At 40.7% G+C, this 25,951-nt stretch overlaps 1 protein-coding gene across 1 annotated transcript in view; it reads right to left on the reverse strand.

Moving 5' to 3' along the window:
- The window catches only part of LOC136866013 (UDP-glycosyltransferase UGT5), a 101,590-nt gene that overhangs the window by 48,175 nt on the left and 27,464 nt on the right, over positions 1-25,951 (reverse strand). Inside the window, exons 2-4 of the mRNA XM_067142624.2 lie at positions 20,806-20,989; positions 12,207-12,388; positions 915-1,374 (exon numbers count right to left, since the gene is read on the reverse strand). Coding sequence (XP_066998725.2) covers positions 915-1,374; positions 12,207-12,388; positions 20,806-20,989 — 826 coding nt within the window. The remainder of the gene's footprint in view (positions 1-914; positions 1,375-12,206; positions 12,389-20,805; positions 20,990-25,951) is intronic.

The following is a 25,951-nucleotide window of genomic DNA, read 5'->3' on the forward strand; positions in this document are numbered from 1 at the left end:
AATGAAAACTGCCGTTTGGTTAAATGCTAAAGTACTGAAAGGGTTACCTTACACAAAGATACACACGAATATAACAGGAAATGTTCTATCTAATATACCGTATGTACACTACAATTCTACACTGAAATATGGTTATGTGATTTTTACAGCTGGTGGATTACTGTTGTTTTCCTTACTCCGCGGGACGGAGAATAAATGTGTCCTTAAATGCTGAAAAAAAGGAGGTTGTCTACAATAATTTCTCCAAAAAAAATCCTTCTGTCAAAACTACGCCAGGGACTTGAATTGCGATTATTGGGATATAGGAATTTGATTATTAACTTTTACTCGATTAATAATCGAAGGTGTAAAGTACAAAGTATGCCGGGGTCTTGGAACTACAAATTATCGGCATACAGTAATCAGCTGATTCTTGTATTTGTTTACTCAACTACCCTAAACTGTTTGTTCACTTCTGCGTGAACATTTATCGCCTCGGCCAGGCAGTCACTAACACAATACGAGAATAATAAATTTTCTTGCGATGTATGTGATTTTAGTATAAATTTAGGTCTACAACTTTGATGTTCCAGGAATACAACAGTCCTGTCTAGAAAACCAACAATAACGGCCGAGAGGATTCGTCCTTTTGACCACACGACACCTCGTAATCTGCAGCCCTTCGGGATGAGCAGCGGTCGCTTGTTAGGCCAAGGCCCTTCAGGGGTGTAGTGCCATGGGTTTCGGTTAGGTTATGTTAGGAATAGAACGGTGGGTAAATAGGTCTATTGGTTAAAATCAGCTTCCCTTGCAGAAATCTTCATTATAATCACCATAAGAAACTGATAAACCGTGCAATTAAGTCTGTTGAAACAGTAAGAACAAACATAATGACTCAACTCTGTGTTAATAATTATGTAGAACAGATTTCTCACCTTCGGAAGAGGATCAGCTTTAGTTTTAACATGCAGTCCCGTGACCTCCACCACGTTAGGAAGCAGTGGTTTGACATAACTGAGACTCCAGTGGTTGTTGACAAGTAGTAAACTGTCATTGTAGTCGGCCTCGTAAATAGAAGGTGGTCCAGATCCGAAGTGTTTTCTCATCAGTGCCTCTTGTTTGGGGATGAATTCCTGGTACCACATGTAGTGATACATTACATACACATATGTATTGTAGAGTCGCTCCCAAAAGGTCATGTGATCAGAGTGCGAAGTCAAGATATCCGGAATGACAGCGGGATGATGAGGGTTTCCTATTGCGGTGTAAGGATGTGAAGTACCACCAAAGGAAATGATTGAGATGACTGGTGGCGAGCCAACGAAATGAGCCAGACCGTTGTATGCTGGGAAAAGCAATTTCTCTATGAACACCAGGTCGAATTTGGGTTTGGACCTGCAATCATAAATCACAATTAATGTAAGTACCATCACTTGCTTAGTATGGCCACACTAGAAAACCGGTGGAAGTCCTCCGCCATAAAAAAAATAGCGATGTCGATTAATTCATTACTGTTTTATTCTTACATCTATCAGAAAATACAAGTAAATTTACTCAGAAAATCACAAATTAAGAATGAATACTTCGTATCTGAAATTTCTCCAAACTACTGTTGTATTATTTCATTGTGGCTTACAAAACCTACTGATTGTTCTCTGGAAACCACATAACAAAATATGCAAAAGAATTGCTTAAACTGTACCAACACCACCATCATGTTTCTCGTATATTATGATACTTGTCTACAAGTATCTCGTAAGTAATGAAAATCCACAGCCTGTTTCCAGTCATTCGACCGGGTCAGGAATGGAATGATTGAAGCCCCCATCTAGCGGCGAGGATAGGAACTGCGCCGGTTGCCGAAGCCTGTCGCACTCCTCTGGGGCAATGATTAATGACTGACAGATGAAATGAAATGATATTGGAGAGTGTTGCTGGAATGAAAGATGACAGGGAAAACCGGATACCCGGAGAAAAAACAATCCTGCCTCCGTTTTGTCCAGCACAAATCTCACTTGGAGTGACCGGGATTTGAACCACGGAAACCAGCATACTCTGTTGTAAGATGGGGCTGTGTTGTCTCGCGCACTCAGTTGGAGGTTGATTTTCTTACACATCACTTCAATTTGAATGTTGTGCCTCGCAACTACCCCAGCACATTGGTTAATTCATTTATTGATCTTACTTTTACTCGTAATATTACTCACAAAGTCTTAAATTACGTCTCTTATTTCTCATATCATATGACCCACACCGAGTTATTACCCACATTTCACGTGTACCACGTTATACTGAATAAAATGTATCATCCACATAATATTTGTCTTTTAATGTCTAGGAAACCCTGAAAACGCTGCGACCGTTGCAGTAGTAATTATTTCCGGTCCAACAGAGTGGCTGTCAGTTTGCTTCACAGTACGACGACTGATTTAATAAAGAGGCACCAAATAACAGAACAGTGTTAACTGCCATTGACAAGTTCCAATAAACGTATCAGTCTTATGTCATCGAAAGGGGACAACAGGCCGCTCAAGAACCGTCACTGCAAACGAGAATCATGGACGAGTTCTCCAGCAGATATTACAGTCCCCAAACATCGCTGAAACTCGCCTTGAGCGATGTATCTGTTCGGCGGATGTTTAAAGAGTTGGGGAGATTTGCATACAGCATTCAAGTTGCTCATCCCGATCGGTAGCCTTGATCGCCATGTCTTTACGGTTCGAGTCCCATTCACCATCAGATGTTGGCCGGCAGGGTAGAATAGGTGGTCGTATACAATTTATAATCTGCGTGCAAAAAGCCTGGATGCAATTCGAACCCTCTCCGCAGTGTTCATATGAGGCTGTTGATGGTGATTCATCCGTCGGATGGGGACATAAAGCATTGAGCAGACCTCTTAATGCTATTCGACAGGAGTAGACTATGTGCTGGTACTACGCTTCACCCTCCATCACGTCATTCATTTCATCTAATGAACTCCTTTGATGAGGTTGACATCAGGGTGGTCATCCGGTCGTAAAAATCCGGTACGAAGATTCATCTTATTTCTTATCCGACCCCTTAGAGAAACGGGACAAGTATTGGACATGCATTCAAGTTGCTCGACGTCTAACGGAAAGGAATGAGTGAACCCAATTACAATATTGCACACGAGTGTTGTCCAAGGCGTATGAGCATCCGGATGTCTTCTGCAACATATGGTTTCCTAATAAAAGCCATATTCATTTTGATGGTTACCTCAACCGACAAACAACTCGTTTTTTAGGATTTGACCAGCCTTATGTTCCGAAACAAATATACGGTGCGTTGGTGACGATTTGGTGCGGCGTACCCGGTCATGGAATATTGTGCCATTGTTTTGTTGAGGATGCTGCACGGAATACAAAAACAGTGTATTAGGCAGTCTACAGAGACCTCATTTTTACCCTGTTCGTGCGGAATTCGCGTCGTTTTGCCGAGCCAGAAGCTTACCTCTCCAAGGATAACGCATGCAGAAAGGTGGAGCCACATCGCGGGGGAGAGTCGCGTTCCCTACTGTTATGGCACTTTGGAGATCGCCCGATTTCTCCCTGTACTTTATTCCTATACCCTTCCTGCGCCCCAAATCTCATGGGCCCCCTACATATGGGTCAAGTTGAAAGAATCGGTTTTCCGAAGCACCTACAAAGTATATTTCCGAATTATGCGAGAAGCAAACGTCATTTATTGTATCCTTACAGCAACAATTATTCATCAACAAGTGCAATAGTCTTCAGAAATGTAATGAATTTAGGGGTCGGTCGGTCTGGTTGGTTGGTTGGTTGGTTGGTTGGTTGGTTGGTTGGTTGGTTGGTTGGTTGGTTGGTTGGTTGGTTGGTTGGTTGGTTGGTTGGTTGGTTGGTTGGTTGGTTGGTTGGTTGGTTGGTTGGTTGGTTGGTTGGTTGGTTGGTTGGTTGGTTGGTCGGTCGGTCGGTCGGTCGGTCGGTCGGTCGGTCGGTCGGTCGGTCGGTCGGTCGGTCGGTCGGTCGGTCGGTTGGTTGGTTGGTTGGTTGGTTGGTTGGTTGGTTGGTTGGTTGGTTGGTTGGTTGGTTGGTTGGTTGGTTGGTTGGTTGGTTGGTTGGTTGGTTGGTTGGTTGGTTGGTTGGTTGGTTGGTTGGTTGGTTGGTTGGTTGGTTGGTTGGTTGGTTGGTTGGTTGGTTGGTTGGTTGGTTGGTTGGTTGGTTGGTTGGTTGGTTGGTTGGTTGGTTGGTTGGTTGGTTGGTTGGTTGGTTGGTTGGTTGGTTGGTTGGTTGGTTGGTTGGTTGGTTGGTTGGTTTTGCCGAATAAGGTAGGTCTCTTTTTTTTTTTTTTTTCCTTTCCGTCTGGTCAACAATCCCATCTTGTGTTAATCCGATTATGCAAAAGGATACTGTTTGTATCCTGTTTGTATTAAGGAAATACTTTTTTTTAAAGTGATGTTCACCTTGCAAATTACTCAATTCTTGTGCTGCAGTAATTAAACCGGATTTGTTTTAATTTTTTTGTTTGCTCTCTTTGATGAGATTGATATTTTATTTTGCTGAAAGATAACCTTTCTCCTCTTTATTTGTATTTGTAGGGTCTGGCTGACCTCATTTTAATTTGATTTTGGTAAAATATAATAGCTTCTAGCCTCCGTGGTTCAGACGTCAGTGCGCCGACCTCTCACCATTGGGTTCCGTGATTCAAAGCCCAGTCATTCCACATATGATTTGTGTTGGACAGAGCGGAGGCAGGGCAGGTTTTCCTCTGGGTATTCTAGTTTTCGCTGTTCATCTTTCATTGCACCAACACTCTCCAATAGCATGTCATTTCATCTGTCAGTCATTAATTTGACGGACAAAATATTAACAATAGTTGTGGAAAGTGTTAAAAGTCAGAAGTTCATTATTGTGAACAGTATGAGGACATTAGGACAGGAATGCAGAGCATGATTAAACAGAAAAAGGAGTGAAAAGGAAAGTGGAGTGTTTAACAGATGCAGTCAAAGAAAAGGATGATCTCATTCACAAAAAAGAAATTAGAATACAAGAACTTGAACAATATTCCAGAAATAGAAACCTTTTGCTACATGGTATTCCAGAGAAAGACGAGGAATTGCAACAGAGCTGGATGTTCCTTTGTGTAAAACTGAAATAGATGCAGCACATAGAGTGAAGACTCAATCAACAGGAGCAGTTACCTAGAGTTGTTAGATCTTCTTTCAAAACAGGAACAGTACATTCGATATCATCTCCAGTCCACGTCGGGCTTTTCATAATAATAATAATAATAATAATAATAATAATAATAATAATAATAATAATAATGTTATTTGCTTTACGTCCCATTAAGTACCTTTACGGTGTTTGGAGACGCCGAAGTGCCGGAATTTAGTCCCGCAGGAGCTCTTGTATATCGTAGTAAATCTACTGACACAAGGCTGACGTATTTGAGCACTGTGACAGTATTAATAGTATAGAACCTCCCCAACAACCTTTCTGGATTGGTATAATAACTATCGAAATTCGTGTCAACCGGCTTTATGCCAAAGAACTCTAATTATTTCACGTAAAGCGGCATTCGCTCTCGCATTGTGTATGTGCAATGCCTCCGCTTAGTTGCGCACGCGCTGGGAGCTTCCTGGGGAGACTGGACTGCCTAGCGTGCCCAAGCGTTAGTTCGAACTGAGAAGCCATGATGTGTAGAAGTGGAAACGTTCTGCGCTATGGCGTGGGATCTTATACTAGAGCCTGGGTGAATTTCACATTCAACGGGGATCCTTACCCGTCGTGTTTGTGGTTGACCTTCTACCATACGAGGTTTGTCCGGAAAATACGTATAAATCCGTCGAGGTGACGTATCACGTATCGTGGAGGCGCCGCCAGGTGGCACTGCTGTTGTCGCCAATCTTCTCAACGCTCAGTTCGAGTCGGAGAGCTCTGCGTGTCAGTAGCAGTGGGCGGCTGCTTGTTGAAAGTTACCCGTTTTCACCTGCCGTCGATATGGAGCTCTCTCTGATTGAGGAACAGCGCATCAACATCAAGTCTCAGAGCTCGTGTGGCCCGAGTTCGACCGGATTTGGCACAAGGGGGCAGGTGGATCCTTCATCACGATAATGCGCCCGCTCACACGTCGCTCGTTGTGCGTGAGTTTTTGGCCCGAAGCTCAATCACCGTGACAGACCACCCGCCTTATTCACCCGATTTAGCCCCTTGTGACTTCTTCCTGTTCCCGAAATGCAAAATGGTGCTTCGGGGGCGGCACTTGGGTGATGTGGAAGCCATCAAGGGAGAAACGACACGGCAACTGAACAGCATCACAACTGAAGACTTTCAACAATGTTATCAACAGTGGAAACGGCGTTGGCAGAAGTGCATCTTGTCTCAGGGAGAGTACTATGAAGGAGACCATATTGTAATACCTGAATAATTGTCAAATGAAGTTGTTATTCAACTTTTATACGTATTTTCCGGACAAACCTCGTATACTCCAACTACTTTATTTTTCATAAAAGCTTCTTCAGCATTCTTCGTGGAGAGATTGAGTTGAGTCGCCTCGTGGTAACACTATCAACAATGATCAGGTTTGAACTTTAAAAAATTTGGTGTCTGGAAAAGGTATGTACCTATGAAAATATTTTCTGATAACCAGTGAAGAAAAGTGTCGGCGGATGCCAAAAGTACTTTAATCAGGTCGAGCGTCATAATAATAATAATAATAATAATAATAATAATAATAATAATAATAATAATAATAATTGTACCGGAAGGTACACTCCTACGCGGCACTTTTAAATCTTGCGCCAATAAAAAACCCTTTACAGGAGAAACTCTGAACTTAAAACTTGTAAATTTGCTCAGAAGATGTCGCTACCGTAAATTTTTTATGGTGAAGTTTCCTGAACTGTGTGAAATTCTACTTGTTTTCCATTCATCAAGAAGTTTGGACATTCTCTCATAGAGGTCACTACAAAAACTATGATCATGCACCCTGGTGCGAAGTGAAAGAATCTTTCAGAAGTAATTTTGTTCTCATAAGTTTTTCCTTTACTAAGTTTCATTCATTCATTTTTGGGTTGGCAATATTTATCCTTTCTTTCCGCCTGTTTTGAATTTAACCAATCAAGAATGTCTGTAACTAATTTCCTACCAATCACAGGCTTCTTCTTCAATTTGGTGTGTAATTGTAAGCTATCCAATAAAATTGAGTGGGTGTGGCTGTTTTATTCACGAAAGGTCTCGAACTTTCCCCGAGGGTTTATAAACAGCTGATTTTCACGTCTCTTGGCCTTTTGATCAACGTCTATCTAAGTATGTGGATGTGAAGCAGGAGGCGGGTGGCGCCTCTTTCACCAGGCAGCAGGTCTTGAGCAAGGTAATGGCCGTTTAACATCTTATTTCTTGCTAGCTCAGCAGTTTAACTCGCGGGAAAGGTCCGAAACTTTAATATGTAACCTTTTCTCTAAAATGTAAGTTCTGCCGGCTTATGTAAAAACTTATAAAATCTGTAACTGTAATTCGGGGATAGAGAGTGATTTACCCTCTCGAGCTCCCCTTCATTTTGGTTTTGAGGTGACTATATTTTGGTAACTGATTTTCTTCCCTTCCTTAATGTTTTAAATTTCTTTCTTAGACGGGTCACCTCCATAGTTTGGGAATAGCCCCTGTTTCATCGGCCTAGAGCCTGTTAGGTTTTAAGACGCTGCATAGAGGAGTGCAAATATTCGCCTCCTTTCATTTGTGCTTGGGCCATGTATTTAACTGTTCTTTTACACGAAGGCCCTGTAGGTTGGGTACGAGATACCCCTGTTTCATTTTTGTAAATCGTACCTTGATGGCAAGTTATTGTAAGGTCTGATATTGCCTTGAATAGGCTTGAAAAACTGAGAGCGTATCAGCTCTTTTCTAGTATTGTAAAAGTGCCCCTAGGAGGCTTGACATTGTAAATTACGGGACTGGTGCTCCATGTTTTAGGGGATTTCTGCCCTTTGAACAAAATCATTGTTTGGTAATGCTGAGCTGGGAGCTCAAACATGTAAAACTAGGGGTTTGTAGCCCAAAAGTGTTATAATTCTGAAATCTTGAATCCTTCCTAGTCTTGTTTCTTCACCTAGTCAAAAGTTGTTAGAGTTTTGTTGTTATAATTGTTAAAACACAGAAAACATAACTTTTGTTAAAGTTTTAAATTAACTTTGATTTGGCAGTTAGACCCATTCACCCCGGCACCTTCTTTCACCTTTGCTGATCCACCAAACCACGGTAACAATAATAATATCATCGAAATCGGACTTGGCGTCGTGAGTGCTCATGTGTTTCTGAAAGATGTGTTCTACTAACCAATTATTCCTAGGAGCGTGGAAAATGCACGGTGAACTGCTTGGCAAAATTTAATTTTAAATTTAATAACTTTCGTTTTTGGCCTGTATTGTAATATTTTCTTGTGAACCAAGGTGGCTTTTCCAAGGTATTGAGTTTATCAACTGTTTTTCTTTCTGGGGTTACCTGTCTGTAATTGAGTGTGCTTTTCTGCTCTGATTTGTATATTTTCTTGCCGCTATGTGGTTTTCGGGGTATATTTTTCCTTGCTGGGGGTTAATTTCGTCCTCGCTCGAGAAGGAGGTTTTGCGTTTTTTGTGTTACCTTAGCAACGTGATGTTGATTTGATTGTTGTTGGGAATTGGATGGTGTGGAGCGATACGCGAGCATTTTGCGTAGTTCTCAGTTGATGTTATTGGTTTTGGTGGAATTTGTCGATGATATTTGTTTTTCGTTAATACATTCTCGCCACCTATTTATCTTGCTTTTTCGTTTGGTTGGGGAGCGCGTTTAAATCTCTCTGATAAATTGTTACTTATCTTGGGAAAGACCCTTGGTGGTAATGGTGTTCATTACTCGAGGTGACGAAAGCGATATGATCTCCTCAGCATCTAGCTGAACCGTAGTTTTGTTTACTGGAATTTAAAATTGAGTTTAATTTATTTTATACCGGTGATCAATCACATTTAATGTTAGTTATTAGTGACTTTTGGTTGAAAGGTATGAAGGTCAACATGTTATCTAATTTATTCTGTTGCAAATCATTTTACTATTCTCAATTAATTTAAAGTCAACATTTTATCTGATTTATTTTGTTGCTAATCATTTTACTATTCTCAATTAATTTAAAGTCAACATTTTATCGGATTAATTTTGGCTGCAAATCAGTTTCCTATTTTCCAAATTAATTTAATGTTTTCATATTATCGGGTTTATTTTCTGGGAAACCATTTTTCTTTTCTCTATTAATTCAAAGTTTTCATAGGATTTAACTTCCATTGGGATTCTTATTTTTCTCTGGAAGTTGTTATATCTAATTCCTTATAAATTAAAGTTACATTGTGTTACCAAGGTATTAATTTTCATTTCACGGTTTTCAATAGAGTACTGCCACAGTCCCCTTTTCTTATTTAGGACCACAGCCTTTATCCACTTCCCTTCCGGTAAGTGTGTTTTTCTCCTTTTGGTCATTTTATGCTGTGTTTTGTTTGTTCATACCCGACCTTGTTTGGTCTCTCTCTTTCTTGTATTCGCTTTAACTCCCTTTGCAGGGCGAATACACGACCAACCTTCTCACCTGGGGGCATTACTCCTAGGCGTGTAAGGTTTTTCTGCCCATCGTCCAAAGGGCTGGTTTGGTGGCCTGGAGGACGGTGTCGGTTAGAGCACGTTCAAATACCATCGGACTGAGCCAGGATCCAACCTGCCATGTAGGGGTCAGAAGACCAGCGCCTCAACCGTCTGAGCCACTCAGCCCGGCACTTAGGGCGAAATGCAGAATTAATTGATTGAGTCTGTAACTACCATAATCCAGGTGACGATCAAAGCAGAGTTTGATTCTTGTGATTTCGTTGGTATTCAGGCGGATGAGACCTTAGATGTATCAAATAGATCTCAAGTCGCTGTAATATTGCGGTTCTGATCAAAACAGGATCCCACTGGAAGATTCATAGGCTTTCGTCATGTTTCAGTTGATAATGCTGCATCGGGCTTATCAGAATTAATTGACCATATTCTGCGAGAGTGAGGAGTAATTGATAAAATCATATAGCAAACATATGACGGGTGCTCCACAATGGCAGGAAAGCATGGGGGGGTTGGGGGGGTGTTCAGCATTACGTTAATCAAGTTCGCCGACGGGCAATATTTCTAAACTGTTATGCCCACCAATTAAACTTTGTTCTTCTCCATTGTTCCAAAAGAACAAAATCAGTCAGGCTCTTCATTCATAAGCTGAAAGCGTTTCATTCATTTTTGGTAGATCCTCAAGGAGAGCTCATCTTCTGGAATCCAAAGGATTCAGACTTCCACAAGTATGTACTACCCGTTGGATCTTTCATTCCGGAGCAGTCCACACAGTATTTTCACACTTTAATAGGTTTTTGAAGATATTGCACAGAATGATGAGGTTTGGCACAGTGAGTCGTACAATTCTGCTGGTGGATTGATTAACACGCTCGGGAAGGCCTAATTCATTTATTTGCACTGTCTCTATAGATAATGTTTAATTTATACAGACCATCTCCTTGTTCTACTGCAACATAAAACCACTAGTATCCTCCAGGACTTGAGATCAGAAAACAGAGTATCCTCTTGCGTTGAAAAGTATCTTAAAATAATATATAGTGAGATGTAGATGACAAGACATTCCAAACGCTCAATATTTTAACAGTGAAGTCCTTGATGATTTAATAATGCAAATGGAAATACGGTTTGAGGATTTCGAAAGGATTCAGTTTGTTGAATTGTTGGATCCAACTCACTTCATAGTTTACAGAGAGAGCTTCCATGCTTTTAAACTGAGCTATGTTTTGAACATATAGCCCCTTTTTACTAGAGAAATACTGGAAAATGAATTGATAAACATTTTTTCCAATTTAGAAAAACATTTGTCCCCTCAAAAGCTTTTACATTATATTTTCCTCGATGATTTCTTACCAGTGTATGTTAAAGTGTCAAAATTGATTCTCTTAATATTAACATTTCCTGCGATCACGGCTTCCTCTGAAAGGGGTGTGAGTACTATGAAGAGGATAAAACTCTTCTTGTGTAATCCAATGAACAATGAAAGATTCAGTAGTCTTACAACCATTCTTATCAAGAAAAAGCCTGTGAAGGAATTGATGAATGATGAACTACTGAAGTACCGTGTGATTGACATTTTGCAACCAGAAAAACTCGACGTTTGGAACTATTTTACAAGAAACTTTAAACTAAGATTTCCTGCCTACCCATTAATTAATTAATTAATAGCTTCGCCACTGGGTACAAATGTCACAAAACCATGTTGTCAAGGCATTATTCCGGTACGAAAACAGAGGAATACTTAGCTTAAGTGAGGATATATTAACAAGGATGTAACAAAAAGAAAGGTCTTTGAGAGTTAAACAGCTTTATATGAACAAAATAATTAAAGAAAATTACTGGAAACCACAATATAGAATTGTAAATGAACATACACATGGAACAAGACTGAGGCATAGAAGTTATTTTCAATCATCGTGTACTACAACAAATATGGATCCAGAACACTACAAGTTGAAGTTCTTACATTTTTTAACAAGTTCCCTCAGATTTGACACATTTGAAAACAAAATATCAACTAAGGAAAACATGCGATACATGGATCATAGGAAATAAAATTTCAGTTTAAATATCTGCTCATGTACGAAAAATGTACCACGGACTTATCTATTTTGAATGATGTTTTCAGGGATTGAAAATCCCCACACCACAGGACGAAATTACCATGCTAATTATGCCAATGTAAATGTACAAACCCTATTAATGTTGTAAACAGTAAGGATTGCAACAATGTAAAAAATGGAACTACTTCACCGGCAGATAATCCACTAAGTGCTTTGCAGGTGTAAATAATTTCAAAGATAATGTGTAATAACCTAGTACACATTTGCAAATGTATTCTAGATAAGTTATAAATTAATTAATTAATTTTCATAATAACTAATATTTTGTTGCCCGTTGCGTGTATTTACCGTAACTTGTCTAGACCTCAGGCACTCACCCTTCTCTCCTGCTACGGAAATTATTATTATCAATTTTAATTCATAATGTATAATTGAAATATTATTTTTCATTTTCAATCATATAGGACAGGTTTTATTTGCACTCTCTTCTAAAGTAAGCCTTTTATTACATACGAGGTATCCATTCTTAAGCGACATTATGCTATAAAAGTTTATTCATACTTACTTCTTGAAAGATTGCATCTGGGGAGAACTAAGCTGTTGGTCGATAATATTCAGGAATGCTTCGTGGTAAACCCCCATTGCTGGAAGTGGTTCGATCAAGTCCATGGTGTTATAATCAAGAGAATTATTGACAAGATCGTAGGAAAACGACAGATCGATGTCAGTATAGTTTGCAACAGGAGTCTGAAAGAATAATAAACCAGAAATCATGAATCAACACACAAACCATGAATAACAAATGTTTCCAGAAACCATACTTTTACTGTGTCCTGTCTCAGATTCGGCCTAACTTAGGGCAGAAGGGCGTGGAATAGAGATGGCAGTTACCTTGTCACAGTTACATGCCTGTCACTGTTACAAATATAACGAGGACAAAAAATAGGATACCGAGTAACGACAACAGAATAACGTACTAGTGGAAACAGTAACTGGGAAGTGGTAACTGTCACTAGTAGCAGCTTACAGACACAGAATGTGACCTTCAGATTTCAGATAGTAGGAATTTCTTCGAAGTGCGAGCGCCTTCGTAGGACATTGCTTTAAGTCAAACACACTACAGCGTATAATATACTCTATAGTGTATTTGTTTAAGTTGTTGCTGTCTTCTGGTAACTGACGTGTAAACTGTTAAGACATATTCAACTGATAAGGGGTAATCGTTAACTCAGATATCGCGTAAGGCTACGTACATTATAATATTATAAGTTTCACCCTATAATTTTTCTTGCACCATAAATAAATTACTATGCTGACTTTCCATATTGATATTATAGATAACATAACATTATTTCATTTTTCTTGTACCGGTTTGTGTCGAGGTTTGGCAGACACATCATCTTGTTTTCATGTCTTTTATCCTTGATCGGGGCATTGTCAAACTCACTCCTTTAGATTTCAGAAAAGACGCTGTGTTGTCTTCTCATTTCATCCGTTGTCTGGCTCTCGTTAACGTTATAGCAAATAGGAATGCGTGTTTTGCTGCACCGACTTTAACAGTGTAGTGATGCGTGCGCGCATGTGCGAGTGAATGAATGGGACTTCGCAACACCGCTGTAAGAAGACATGCTGGAGGCCGTGACCAGCCTGTGACCAATAAAAGGTGAGTAACGTTGGACGTTATTTTTAACTGTTACTTTTCACAGTTACTTTATTGTAGCAGTAACAGGTATAGCACTAACGCAAAAATAACCGTTTGTCACACAAGTAGCGTGGAACGTCCTGATGTGGGCAATCTCTACTTACTAAATTATACTCAAAGCATATGGAAAGGAATTACGTACATATGAACTAGTGAATGAGATCGCAAAGTAGTAGGGTATGCTATACGTATTAAGCTAAAGACATAAATTGAAATCATACTAATCAAATAAAAAATCAAACAAACGAATAATCGACCGTTATTGATCAAAGGAAGGGATACGCACATTTATATGGATTGATATTTAACATTCATTTGCACATTAGAAACACGAGTAACGACCCGAAAAATATGATCTCAAGTTACGTGGAATATGAATGTGTTACATTGTTTTATTTGGTTGACTGCTTCGTCAAGTCCCCAGTTCTTTGCCCGAAGGCTCGATCTAAAACCGTCCATGAGATACGAAAATAACATGGGATACACTAGTAGTTGGACTAATTTACGTATGTACATTCCGATCACTCGGACACAGGTAATATATAAAACACTTGTTCAGGATGCGTCTAAATTACCCATCCAAAATAACACAGACTCTAATCATATGGGTCCGTACACATGAGCAACGGATAAGGGCAGAACATTGCTTCCATAAAATTAGCCAACGGGCTGATGTATCCCATTACTCAACAAAGGACAAAATCACAAGACAAAAACAATAAATGCACTGGACAACAATAAACAACACATGTTAAATATACATTAATCACGTCTGCAAAATAAAACACACACTGATATGCACTGAAGTTGATGGAGGCGCCGGGATTCAATCCCAACATACTCAGGCTCCGAAGATTTCATGTCTCATAAAGGCACAGCATTACCGCATATCTCGACACGACAAGGGACATCAGCTCGTTACCAACAGGTATTTATGGGGCCTGTGGACGGTAGTTCATGGAAATAACGGTACCTACTGTAAATACTTTCACTCATTGTAACCTCGGGGCATCGCCTACGGCTGACTCGGGGATTTTCTACCTGGAAGACAATTAACTGGTCGGGGCTTCGCCGACTTCCTTGCTTCTCCCCAATGGCACAAAATTATCTCCGACAAACATCACTCACAGCCCACACATTCAATCGCATACTCATAGGCTGGCTTATCAATACACATATAAATCTGGGCTCCCAGTAAATCACCATGGGCTCATAGCCTTTCTTTTATCATTTCAGCCCCGTCAACCTCTCAAGGCAATCCTAGTCTCACACATAAAATATCCTTGGTTCGATAACCGTTACATTCATGAACGTGCCCGCAACCAAAGTTCAAGACCCTATTCTGTATTCAGCGGTGAATATAACTCTACCTTACAACTCCTTGCAGCTGAAAAATTCATGCTTCATGCATAGAAAACTTCCTGATCTTATGATGTCTCCAGCCTACTCTGTATAATATCGCAACGTTGACGGCGCGCAGATCATTTGGTATTATGAAGAGTCTGCCCAATATCTCTATCAATAATCAACTATCCCCTTTTCTCATCTAATTTATATATACACACTTAGCTCGGGGCTTACACATGCATGTAGCCATGTACGTATTTAATTTTACTAAACAGAGCAAAGCAAATGCCGCATTGGCTTTTATTATTATTATTATTATTATTATTATTATTATTATTCTTTCTTCGTTACGGCCTGCTGTGGACAACGTTATTTCAACCGTTTGCAACCTTGAGCTTTAATTTTTCCCCAGTACTCACGCATTCTCGTTCTGTGAGGCTCCTTTCTTTCATCAGTCCACTTCTTGCCTGTTTTCAACTTTGGCCTTTCTTGGAACCTCTTGTATCCCTGGAGCTTTTTCTGGAGAGGAGCACGTTTCTGGATGTCTTCGAGTGTGATTCCTATTTCTTGAAGGTCTTTTTCAACTTCGATAAACCAGGGACCCTTGGTTTTCTTGTTAAGAAAGTAGGAAAAGATCCTATTGGTCTGTCTCTGTGTGCCCATGCGTGCTATATGGCCATAAAAATTAATCCTCCTTTTCCGAATCGTGTCCGTTATCCTCTCCATATGCTGGTACAGATCGCTGTTGTGTCTTCTCCTGTACTCACCATTTTCTTTGATTGGTCCAAGAATCTTTCTCAGGATGTTTCTTTCTTTAGCTTCTAGCTTCTCCATCAGACCTTTTCTGTTCATTGCAAGGCATTCTGCTGCGTACAGTGCTTCCGGGCGTACAACCGAACAATAATGCCTACGCTTGGCGTTGATGGACACTGACCTTTTGTTGTAGACATTCCTAGTCAGCTGATATGCCACCTCCATCTTGTTGATTCTGCACATGATTGCTTCTTTCTCAGAGTTGTTAGGTACTATCCACTCACCTAAGTACTTAAACTTTTTCACCTGCTTGATTTTTTCCTGTTCCACAATGAGCTCTCTGGGAGCTGGCTTGATGTTGGTTATAAACTCTTTTTTTTGGGAAGAGATTTGGAGGCCAGCTTTTGCTGCTTGGATTCTCAGTTGGTTAATTTGTTTTTCAGCAGTATCTAGGGAATCAGAAAAGATCGCTAGGTCATCAGCAAAAGCCAGGCAGTCTATGATAAGATCATCTTTCTTATATCCTATTCTAAGGCCATTCTCAACCTCTTCCTTGCACATCTCCTTGTGCCATTCCGGAATGATTTTCTCCAGAACGCAGTTGAAGAGAAGCGGTGATAGTCCATCTCCTTGCCTAACACCAGTCTTGATTTCGAAGACGTTCGAAATTTCTCCCCTGAATTTCACCCTGGACGTAGTGCTGCTTAAGGTCTGTTGAATGATAGCTCTCGTTTTGTTGTCTAAGCCCATTTCCTTCAGAATGCGGAGGAGTGAGTGTCGATCTATGGAGTCGTAGGCTTTTTGGAAGTCAACAAAAGTAACTGCAAAATTCTTATTCCTGGATTTTAGGTACGAAAGGACAGACTTAAGGTTCATGATCTGCTCTGCACAAGATCGTCCTTTTCTAAAGCCTCCTTGGTATTCACCCAACTGTGAATCAAGTTGCTCTTCTGCCCAAGTTTGAAGGGCTTTGGAGAGAATTTTTTATGTTACTGAGAGAAGGGAGATGCCGCGATAGTTGTTCACATCTGTTATGTCACCTTTCTTATGTAGGGGATGAATCAGGGCTGCTGTCCAACCATTTGGGATCTTCTCTGTTTCCCATATCTCGCGAATGATCTCAGTTAGTTTATCGATCGCCTTTTCACCTGCAGACTTCCAGAGTTCAGCAATTATCGCATCTTCTCCAGGTGCTTTGTTGTTCTTTAATGATGCAATTATCTGTTTGATTTCCTCTTTTGTGGGGGGAGAAGAGTCTGGGTTGGGATGTTTGGATTCTTCAAAGGTGAATTCTGATTCTGGTTCTTCGCAGTTAAGAAGATATTCAAAATATTTAGCCAAGATTTGGCAGTTATCCTTGTCGTTGTAGGCAACTTTTCCATTGTGATCTCGGAAATGTAGACTTGGTGGGGTGTACTTGGTGAGGTTGCGTTTGAAGGTTCTATAGAAATCCCTAGTATTATTCTTATTGAAGTCTTGCTCGATCTGTGTCAGATGGTTTTTGTCAAATGCACGCTTTACTTGGCGGATCACTTTCGCTGCATGTTTCCTAGCCTCCAGAAAGTCTTCATATCTTTCTGGATTCTTCAGGGAATTCCAACTTTGCCAAGCGATTTGTCTTTGTGTTATGGCTTCATCACATTCTTGAGTCCACCACGGATGCTTCTTTGGTTTCTTTAGCAATACTGTCTCCTCAGTCCTTTCAACGATGGCATTTTTCAGTTGTTCCCAATTTTCTGTGTCCAAAGACTGAAGTTTCTGAGTGAATTCTTTGCTGGTTTTCAGCTTTTCTGTATCAAATTTGCTAGTTTTCTTTATCTTAACTCTTTTGGTGTTTCTTGGATGAAGCTTAATTTTGATCTTGGATACATAGTGGTCTGAGTCAAGGTTAGCACTTCTCAGGACTTTAACATTTTGGATCTCTTGTGTTGCTTTTCGTACAATGGCAACATGATCTATTTGAAATTCTCCCAAGTGAGGATTTGGTGATATCCATGTCTTTTGTTTTCTCGGTAGATGTTTGAAGGCTGTTGACTTAAGAACAAGATTGAATGCCTTACAAAGCTCTATAAGCCTTTCCCCATTTCGGTTGGTTCGTCTGTGGGCTGGATAGTTTCCAACGATATTTTGGAATTTCCTTTCTTTGCCAATCTGGGCATTGAAGTCTCCAAGCAAAATGATTCTGTGTTTGTCAGGATTTTTTGATATAACATCTTCCAGGTCCTTCCAGAATTTGTCTGTTCCCTCTGGGTCTTTCTTGTTTGCCTGGTTGATTGGCGCATGTACGTTCACAAGCGTGTGTACGGTGTTCATACTTCGAAAGCTAAGCATCGAGACCCTGATGTTAGGAGAGCTGAAATCAGTGACTGAATCAATAATTTTACTGCTGACAATAAATCCTGTGCCAAGGTGTGGAACAGTTTTCATCACACGTTTGCCAGTTTTCCCTTTGAAGATTCTATAACCTTGTGATTCAAACGCATGTTCATCAGTAAACCTTGACTCTTGAATTGCTGTAATTAGGATTTCATGATGGGAGAGGACATCCGTAATATGTTTGAGTTTACCAACTTTCAAGAGGGAGTTAGCATTGAAAGCAGCAAAAAAAATTCGGTGTTTGTGGCTGATTTTGTTCCTAGGAGTCTCCGATACCTCCTTGCATGTAGGTGCAGGCTCCCCAGAATCCGAAGGCCTGCTTGCGTCACTCAAGGCGATGGTGGATTGGTTACCACCTGGGGTACAATTTCCTGTTGAATTTTCCTCCATGCTTTGCAGTTGAAAACTTGTAGTTTGGGGTCGGTGTAGTTTTACATCGACCAAGTTACTTCCACGTTGTAAGCCTTGGAGAGAGCCTGATGTTCAACTCGGGATGGCATTTCCTTCATACCCCATGCTTCGGTTCTCCCGCCGGTACTCGGGTGGCTGATTGCAGTGGTTTCCCACTGGGCGATGGGGGCGCCACGTCCCTACGCCAATATTATTATTATTATTATTATTATTATTATTATTATTATTATTATTATTATTATTATTATACCTGCGTGTCAACTTTGTCTTTCTGATGCACTCGACCAGATTACAGAGATACTGGAACTATGTTGGTAATCTATGGCTTTTTAAAAAAGTTTATCAGAAAAACACCAAATATTTCACCAGAGGACCTACCGGCCTTCAAAAATCCTATTAGCTCTGCCAAATTTGAACTCGAGGTCTTGGAATCTGGAGATCGATACTCTATTACTGATTCACGGAGGAATGAGCATGCATTTGTGATAAAGAATCTATGTATCATCACTCAAAAGCTATGAAATTTTGACGGACCTAGACACTCTGGGCGCATACTGTGTAATTTTCATTTGACTTATTTCTTACTCCTGAAATTATTGTAAAATGAACAAAGAAAGAAGGAAATTTCGTGTACAAGGTGGCCTGGACAGAGGTGACTGAGATCGAACTTGAATGTTTTACAAGGTTAATTATGTTAGCAGGTGTGCTTAGAGCAAACAATGAAGCGTTATGAACTTTTGGAATGACAAAGATGGGTGTTCAATATTTAGTAAATAAATTCAAGGTATAGGTTTTCACAGATTTTGCGTTGTTTGCGGTTCAATGATGCCTCTACAAGAGCAGACAAACTAGCTCCTGTAAGAGACATGTTTGAATCCTGCGTTGCTATTTTTTCATCACGTTTCACCCCACACCAGAATGTTACTGTAGATGAATGTTACGTCATATTCCGTGGAAGATACCCCATAAAGAAGTTCATACTCTCAAAAACAGGGAAGGATGGTATCAGAACCTGGACTCTTTGTGACAGTACAAACAGTTATGCTTACATTTTTCAGGAGTACACAGCAACGGGAGAGAGTGCCCCGTGAGCAGTTAACCAAGGACAAGGAGTTGTCCTGGGCACGGTGAAAGGATCAGGGAAGACATGTCATAATATGTCTTGTGACAACTTGTCTAGAAATACCAAGAAAATTGAATGTTCCCCAGTTAACACTGATAGGCCCAATCAGAAAAAATAAACCAGAACTATGCAAGAAGATAACAGAAATAAAGGGGCGAGAGATGCTTCGTCAAGATTTCGTTTCGAGAATTTGACAACTGTGGTGTCCTACTGTCACGAAAAGGACAAAACCCTGCAAAGCACAAAAAAGAAAATGAAATGGCGTATGGCTTTTAATGCCGGGAGCGTCCGAGGACAAGTTAGGCTCGCCAGATGCAGGTCCTGCATTCCCTGCCGGGAATCGAACCCGGGACCCCTGTGACCAAAGGCCAGCATGGAGCCATGGAGCCGGACTGCAAAGCACAAACAACGCTCTACGAGAAGTTGATAAAAGTGAAAGACTAAACCGCTGATGTTTCTTGTCAACAGTGACACAAAATGTGGTGTTAACAAGTCACGATAGTCAGCACATACTCATTAAAAAGAATGAGTGGGAGTGCTGTTGTGTGTGAACTGACAACAAATGAAGAACTGAGTGACATAGGACGGTGAATGTGGACCACCGCGAGTGGCAAACTGCGTACCACGTACAGACTTGTGAGACTGTTACGAGCGCGCAAACTGTGAATAAATTGTAGAGTGAATTAATCTTGAACTATCTTAGGGTGCAAGTGGCAGTTGCAATTTAATTGTTTTTAACCTGTACGTGTCACAATGAATAACTTGTGTTACTGAACAGTGACAAATGAGAAAGAGCGTACTGGCGAGATTGTGTCTCTGTCTAGTTAATTGATTCGTGTTTGCCAATCAATCTTACAGAAAACGCTACCAGTCGTGTATTTATTTACCTATTACCAGCCTCCACGTGATAATAATAATAATAATTATTATTATTATTATATTAATATTAATAAGGCGGCAGCAGCTGCTGAGTGAAGACATTTTAATTGGCCCTATCTAGGTTGCTTGTGCCTCAATTCTAATGTTCCATTTTACTCTACCGCATGGGAGAGGGAGGATGTCTCTTGGGTGATCAATGTCTGTGTTCTAATTAATTTTGTCGGATAAACACCAAATGTGTCACCAGAGATCTCTTACATTCTGACATTGTACGACATGGAGTGTCGAACGGGCTTCCTTACGCCCTTAACAATCGAAAGATCTCTACCGGGATTGGACGGCAATTTTGGGATCCGCTAGCCAGCATTCTACCACTGATCCAGAGAGGGTGGGAAGGGGGAAGTTTGAGGTAAATGAGTGCAAAAATAATTTTACTAGACCTCATAAGATAATAACAATGCAAATCATATCTGCTTATCTTAAGAATAGTTTTAAAAGGACTAATGGACTAAATAATGAGGTCGGCTAACCCCATCTGAAATAATTGGACCATTCTGAGAGAAGACACTGTACCTTGAGTGGATTTGGACTGATGACGGTGATCTGATGTCCTCGGGCCGCCAGAGCTTTCATAATCACTTGGAATGGGAGCTGATGACTCATGGCTGGCGTAGGAAAGATACCAAGGATACGAGCTCCATGGCCGCAACACGAGTAGGTGAGCAACAACACAGCCACCACGCAGGTGACCACTGGGCTGAAACAAACAAGGTAAACCAGGTTAAATATGAACAGTTGACGGAGAAGAACTGACTGTCCAAAATGTCTGACAGTATTGGACTAATTCAATCATTTTAGGAGTTTAGAACTTTTGAACCAATCGGCCTATTCTTTTGTAAATATCCTTTCACGCTTTCTCCTTATGAGTTCCCAAGATGCAGAATATCATATTTGAAATATACAGAGGTGCGGACCGCGATATCTCAAGCACCTTACAGTAGCTCTGAAGAACTACTTATACAGGTATGAGGACGTACAGAAATCAAATCACCATCATTATTCCGCTCGAGAGCTATTTGTAATTTATTAAAATCATCAGCTGCCAAGTTGACTTTCTCTCCAAGACGATCTTCTCCTTCTCAGTCGCATAACCCGTGTCAGGGTATCGTGATCTCGTGTTTACTTTGCTATTCAATGGAGTTCACTAGCAGTGGCCATTGTCTACGGTCTCCTGTTTTCCAGACTGTCACTCAAAGCGTTGCGTGAGTTGCGTCTTTGATCTGGTCTATCCATCTTCTGGGAGCTCTCCACGCGTCATTATGCTACTTACTTTCCCGTTGCACACTTAGGTTTCAAGACTCTTTCCTTTCCTTTCAGCGTGTCCAAAAAATTACAGGAATCACTGTCTAACAAAAGTTGAAAGTCGATTCGAGATACAAAGCTCTTAGCTCCTCCACTCTCTTCCGCTATCACCACATTGAAATGCATCGATGCACGTTTAGTCCTTGGCCTTCAGCGTCCATGATTCGTAGGCATAGAAGATGAAAGTACCAAGACACAAATCGGACATTTCTTTGTGTTTTTAATGATTGCTCGATCACGCCAGATCGTTCGGAGTTTGTCCATAGCAACTTTTCCAAGAGTGATACTTCTTCTGCGTTCTCGCAGCTGCCGGTATTGTTCAGCAAGGAGCCAAGGTAAATAAATAAATTAACAATATCTAAGCCTACTAGACGTCCACTAAATTGGAGTTCCTTTCCTCTATTAACAACCACCATGTTAGTTTTGCTGCGAGTGACTTCCAGTCCAAGCTCAAGATTTTCGATTTCTACCCGTTGCAACGGTTCAGCAAGTTCATCTTCAGTGCTTACCAACAGAATAATATCATCAGCAAAACTTAGATTCTACAACCTCCTTCCCCCAGTTGACTCTCCACCATGTCAGCTATCCAAAGCCGTTCGCATGATGTGTTCCCCGTGTATGTTGAATACCAAGAGAGACAGAATGCAACTTTGACTCACTCCTTTTGGCATTCTGAAGGCCTCTGATAAGCCACAGTCCAGATTGACTTGAGCGGTATTTTCTTCATATTAACTTTTTGTCTACAGGACGATATCATGTTAAATTCTTTCTTTCTTTCTTTCTTTCTTTCTTTCTTTCTTTCTTTCTTAATTTGCTTATCCTCAGGGTTGGATTTTCCCTCGGACGCAGCAAGGACCTCTACCGCCTCAAGGGCAGTGTTCTGGAGCGTGAGACATTGGGTCGGTGGATACAACTGGGGAGGATGACCAGTACCTCGCCCAGGCAGTCTCACCTGCTACGCTGAACAGGGGCCTTCTGGGGAATGGGATGATTGGAAGGGATAGACAAAGAAGAGGGAAGGAAGCGGACGTGGCCTTAAGTTAGGTACCATCCCGCCATTTGCCTGGAGAAGTGGAAAACTACGGAAAGCCACTTCGAGGATGACTGAGGTGGGAATCGAACCCACCTCTACTCAGTTGACCTTCCGAGGCTGAATGGACCCCGTTCCAGCCCTCGTACAACATTTCAAATTTCGTGGCAGAGCCGGGAATCGAACCCGGGCCTCCGGGGGTGGCAGCTAATCACAATAACTACTACATCTCAGAGGCGGACCTGCTAAATTCTAACTATCATAATACGCAGGAAAGCAGTCAATTTCTGTTACCTCTTGCAAAATGGCAAAATTGATCATAGACGGTAAGACAGAAGGGAAACGCGCACGACCGGGCTGAGTGCCTCAGCCGATTGAGGCGCTGGCCTTCTGAAACCAAAATGGCAGGTTCGATCCTGGCTCAGTCCGGTGGTATTTTAAAGTGCTCAAATACTCCAGCCTCATGTCGGTAGATTTATTGGCACGTAGAAGAACTCCTGCCGGACTAAATTATGGCACCCAGGCGTCTCCGAAAACCACAAAAAGTACTTAGTGGGACGTAAAAGCAAAAAAAAAAATATTTTATTTATTATTATTATTATTATTATTATTAAAATATTTTGTTGTTGTCTTACAGCTAATATAACGCATTTTTTAATGCTGAAGATGGCGCGAACACCCAGTCTCCAAGCCATAGGAATTAACGAATGAAATTTTTAAATCTCGCGCCCGACCGTAAACCGAACCCGGGACTCCCTGGACCCCTTGGACCAAAGGTCAGCATGCTAACAATTTATGCATGCAGCCGGACGGCATAAAATTAAAGTAGATTTATTGCCCGCTGCTAGTTTAAAGAAACTGTCAGTTGGTAGTACTGGGTCTTAGTTCCATTATGCGTCCAGAAGGCGGCATTTACTTGAATGAAGAATTTTATTTAGAGATATTAAAGGGAAAAGGCGTATTTCTATTTTTCGTAAGAGTTCATCTATTCGTTTATTTCAATAGATTATCTACCCCATACACTTAAACCGAAAGAAATTATTCATGACGCATCCGATTATTCTGTGCGATATAACTGAATGTTATTTGAAACTCATTCGATTATTTAAATTAATTATTTATTCAATTATTTAAATAATCGGATGAAGTTATTCTATTATTAAAAGTATTCCATTATCCCATCACTAACAGGGCGGACATTTATCCATTCAAAGAAGAATTGGCCCTGTTCGTGAGTTTTGAGACTGGCCCAGGTAGAGAGACCTGCTCTTACTAATCCTTTTACTGAAATTGAAATTGAGACTCGTGAGTTTTGAGACGACACGACAAGAAATGGCTCCCGCTCAGTCTAGACCAGAGGTGCTCAGCTGGGCGCCCGTTGATGCTTGCCCGGTGCGGTCGGGCTGACGTGACGTAATTGAGGGCAGCTTACCAGTAAGCACACGTCACAGTGAAGCGAGAGAGCGAACGCACTTTGCAGGAAGGAAACGGTAACGTTCGATTGTCATTACGAAGCTCTCTTTCACTACTGAGCAAAATGCTGAATGGGGTACAATATCAAGAAAGAAAACCGCTATAATCGCATGATGTTCCGGTTTGATTTATACTGCGCTCGATATACACAGTCAGTTGCATTTTCTCATATTTATACATTCAAAGAAAACTAACACGTTATAATTTTTGTGTTACAATTTAAATTCCTTGGATGGAAATGACATTACAAAATTACTGATATTCATTCAGCAAAAAGTAATTTATTTTCATAATTCAACAAGTTTACTGCTTGATTTTGCACAGTGCTGTAGTATAGTTTGAATATCCCTGTTCACGAAATTTATAAAAAGTATTTAAAACTTATCAGACGTCCATTTTTTTTTTTTTTTTTTTTTTTTTGCAAGTTGCTTTACGTCGCACCGACACAGATATGTCTTATGGTGACGATGGGACAGGAAATGGCTAGGAGTGGAAAGGAAGCGGCCTTAATTAAAGTACAGCCCCAGCATTTGCCTGGTGTGAAAATGGAAAACCACGGAAAACCATCTTCAGGGCAGGTGACAGTGGGGTTCGAAAACACTGTTTCCCGAATACTGGATACTGGCCGCACTTAAGCGACTGCAGTTCGGTACCGGTGATAATAGCTAGCCTCTAAATGGCGAGAGGGAGTTTCATCACGAGTGGGGACATAGATATTTACTATCCAAGATTAAAATACATCAACGATGTAAATGCATCTACCAAATACACATAGAGCATGCCTTCAAATAAATAACCTAACTGATGTTAATCCCGGTAAGCTTCATTGGATAGATGAATTTATCAGATAATTTAAACCCAAGCAACCACAAGCTATAGCTTATCCACCTTAACTGTTTATTATATTAGAAATGCTTTTAAGACACCTGTTCAAATTTATTCTTTCCTCGGACTCAGCGAGGGATCCGACCTCTACCGCCTCAAGAGCAGTGTCCTGGAGCTTCAGACTCTGGGTCTGGGGATACAACTGGGAGGAGGACCAGTACCTCGCCCAGGCGGCCTCTCCTGCTATACTGAACAGGGGCCTTGGTGGGCGATGCTAAGATTGGAAGGGATAGACAAGAAAGAGGGAAGGAAGCGGCCGTGGCCTTAAGTTAGGTACTATACCGGCATTTGCCTGGAGAAGAAGTGGGAAATCACGGAAAGCCACTTCGAGGATGGGAATCGAACCCACCTCTACTCAGTGACCTCCCGAGGCTGAGTGGACCCTGTTCCAGCCCTCGTACCACTTTTCGAATTTCGTGGCAGAGCCGAGAATCGAACCTCCGGGGGTGGCAGCTAATCACACTAACCACTACACCACAGAGGTGGACAAATAAGCGTTTCAAAGACTTTATGTGTCGATAATATGTCAAAAATTTTAATTAATCTTTTATTGGTAAAAAAACTATGTATGTATTAATGTGTCTCTACGTCAATTTTAATTACTATGTCCTTTCTCAGTTGTGAGATTAATGTGTTTTATGGCTGATGATGACATTTAAATGTCGAAACCGGTACCAATATTAAACAATATTGTAAATGATATCTTATAGATCTCTTAATTTTATTGAAAAGTTTGAACCTTAAAAAACTTATCTCTGTGATCTTAGTTCAATACGGAAACAAAAAGTTTACATCTCTGAATGATTGTATGTGGTCAAAGTACATGCACTGCAAAGACCGGTTTGAGGGGAATAACAGAAAGAAAGTAGAAAAATTAGGTATATGTTTTCCGCAGACAAGTATTTTTACGTGCTCTCCGATAACGCTAAATGAGTATGGAAACCGCTAATGTATTTTTCTTGGTAACTT

Source organism: Anabrus simplex, chromosome 3 (genome assembly GCF_040414725.1).
Source record: "Anabrus simplex isolate iqAnaSimp1 chromosome 3, ASM4041472v1, whole genome shotgun sequence".
NCBI lineage: Eukaryota > Metazoa > Arthropoda > Insecta > Orthoptera > Tettigoniidae > Anabrus > Anabrus simplex.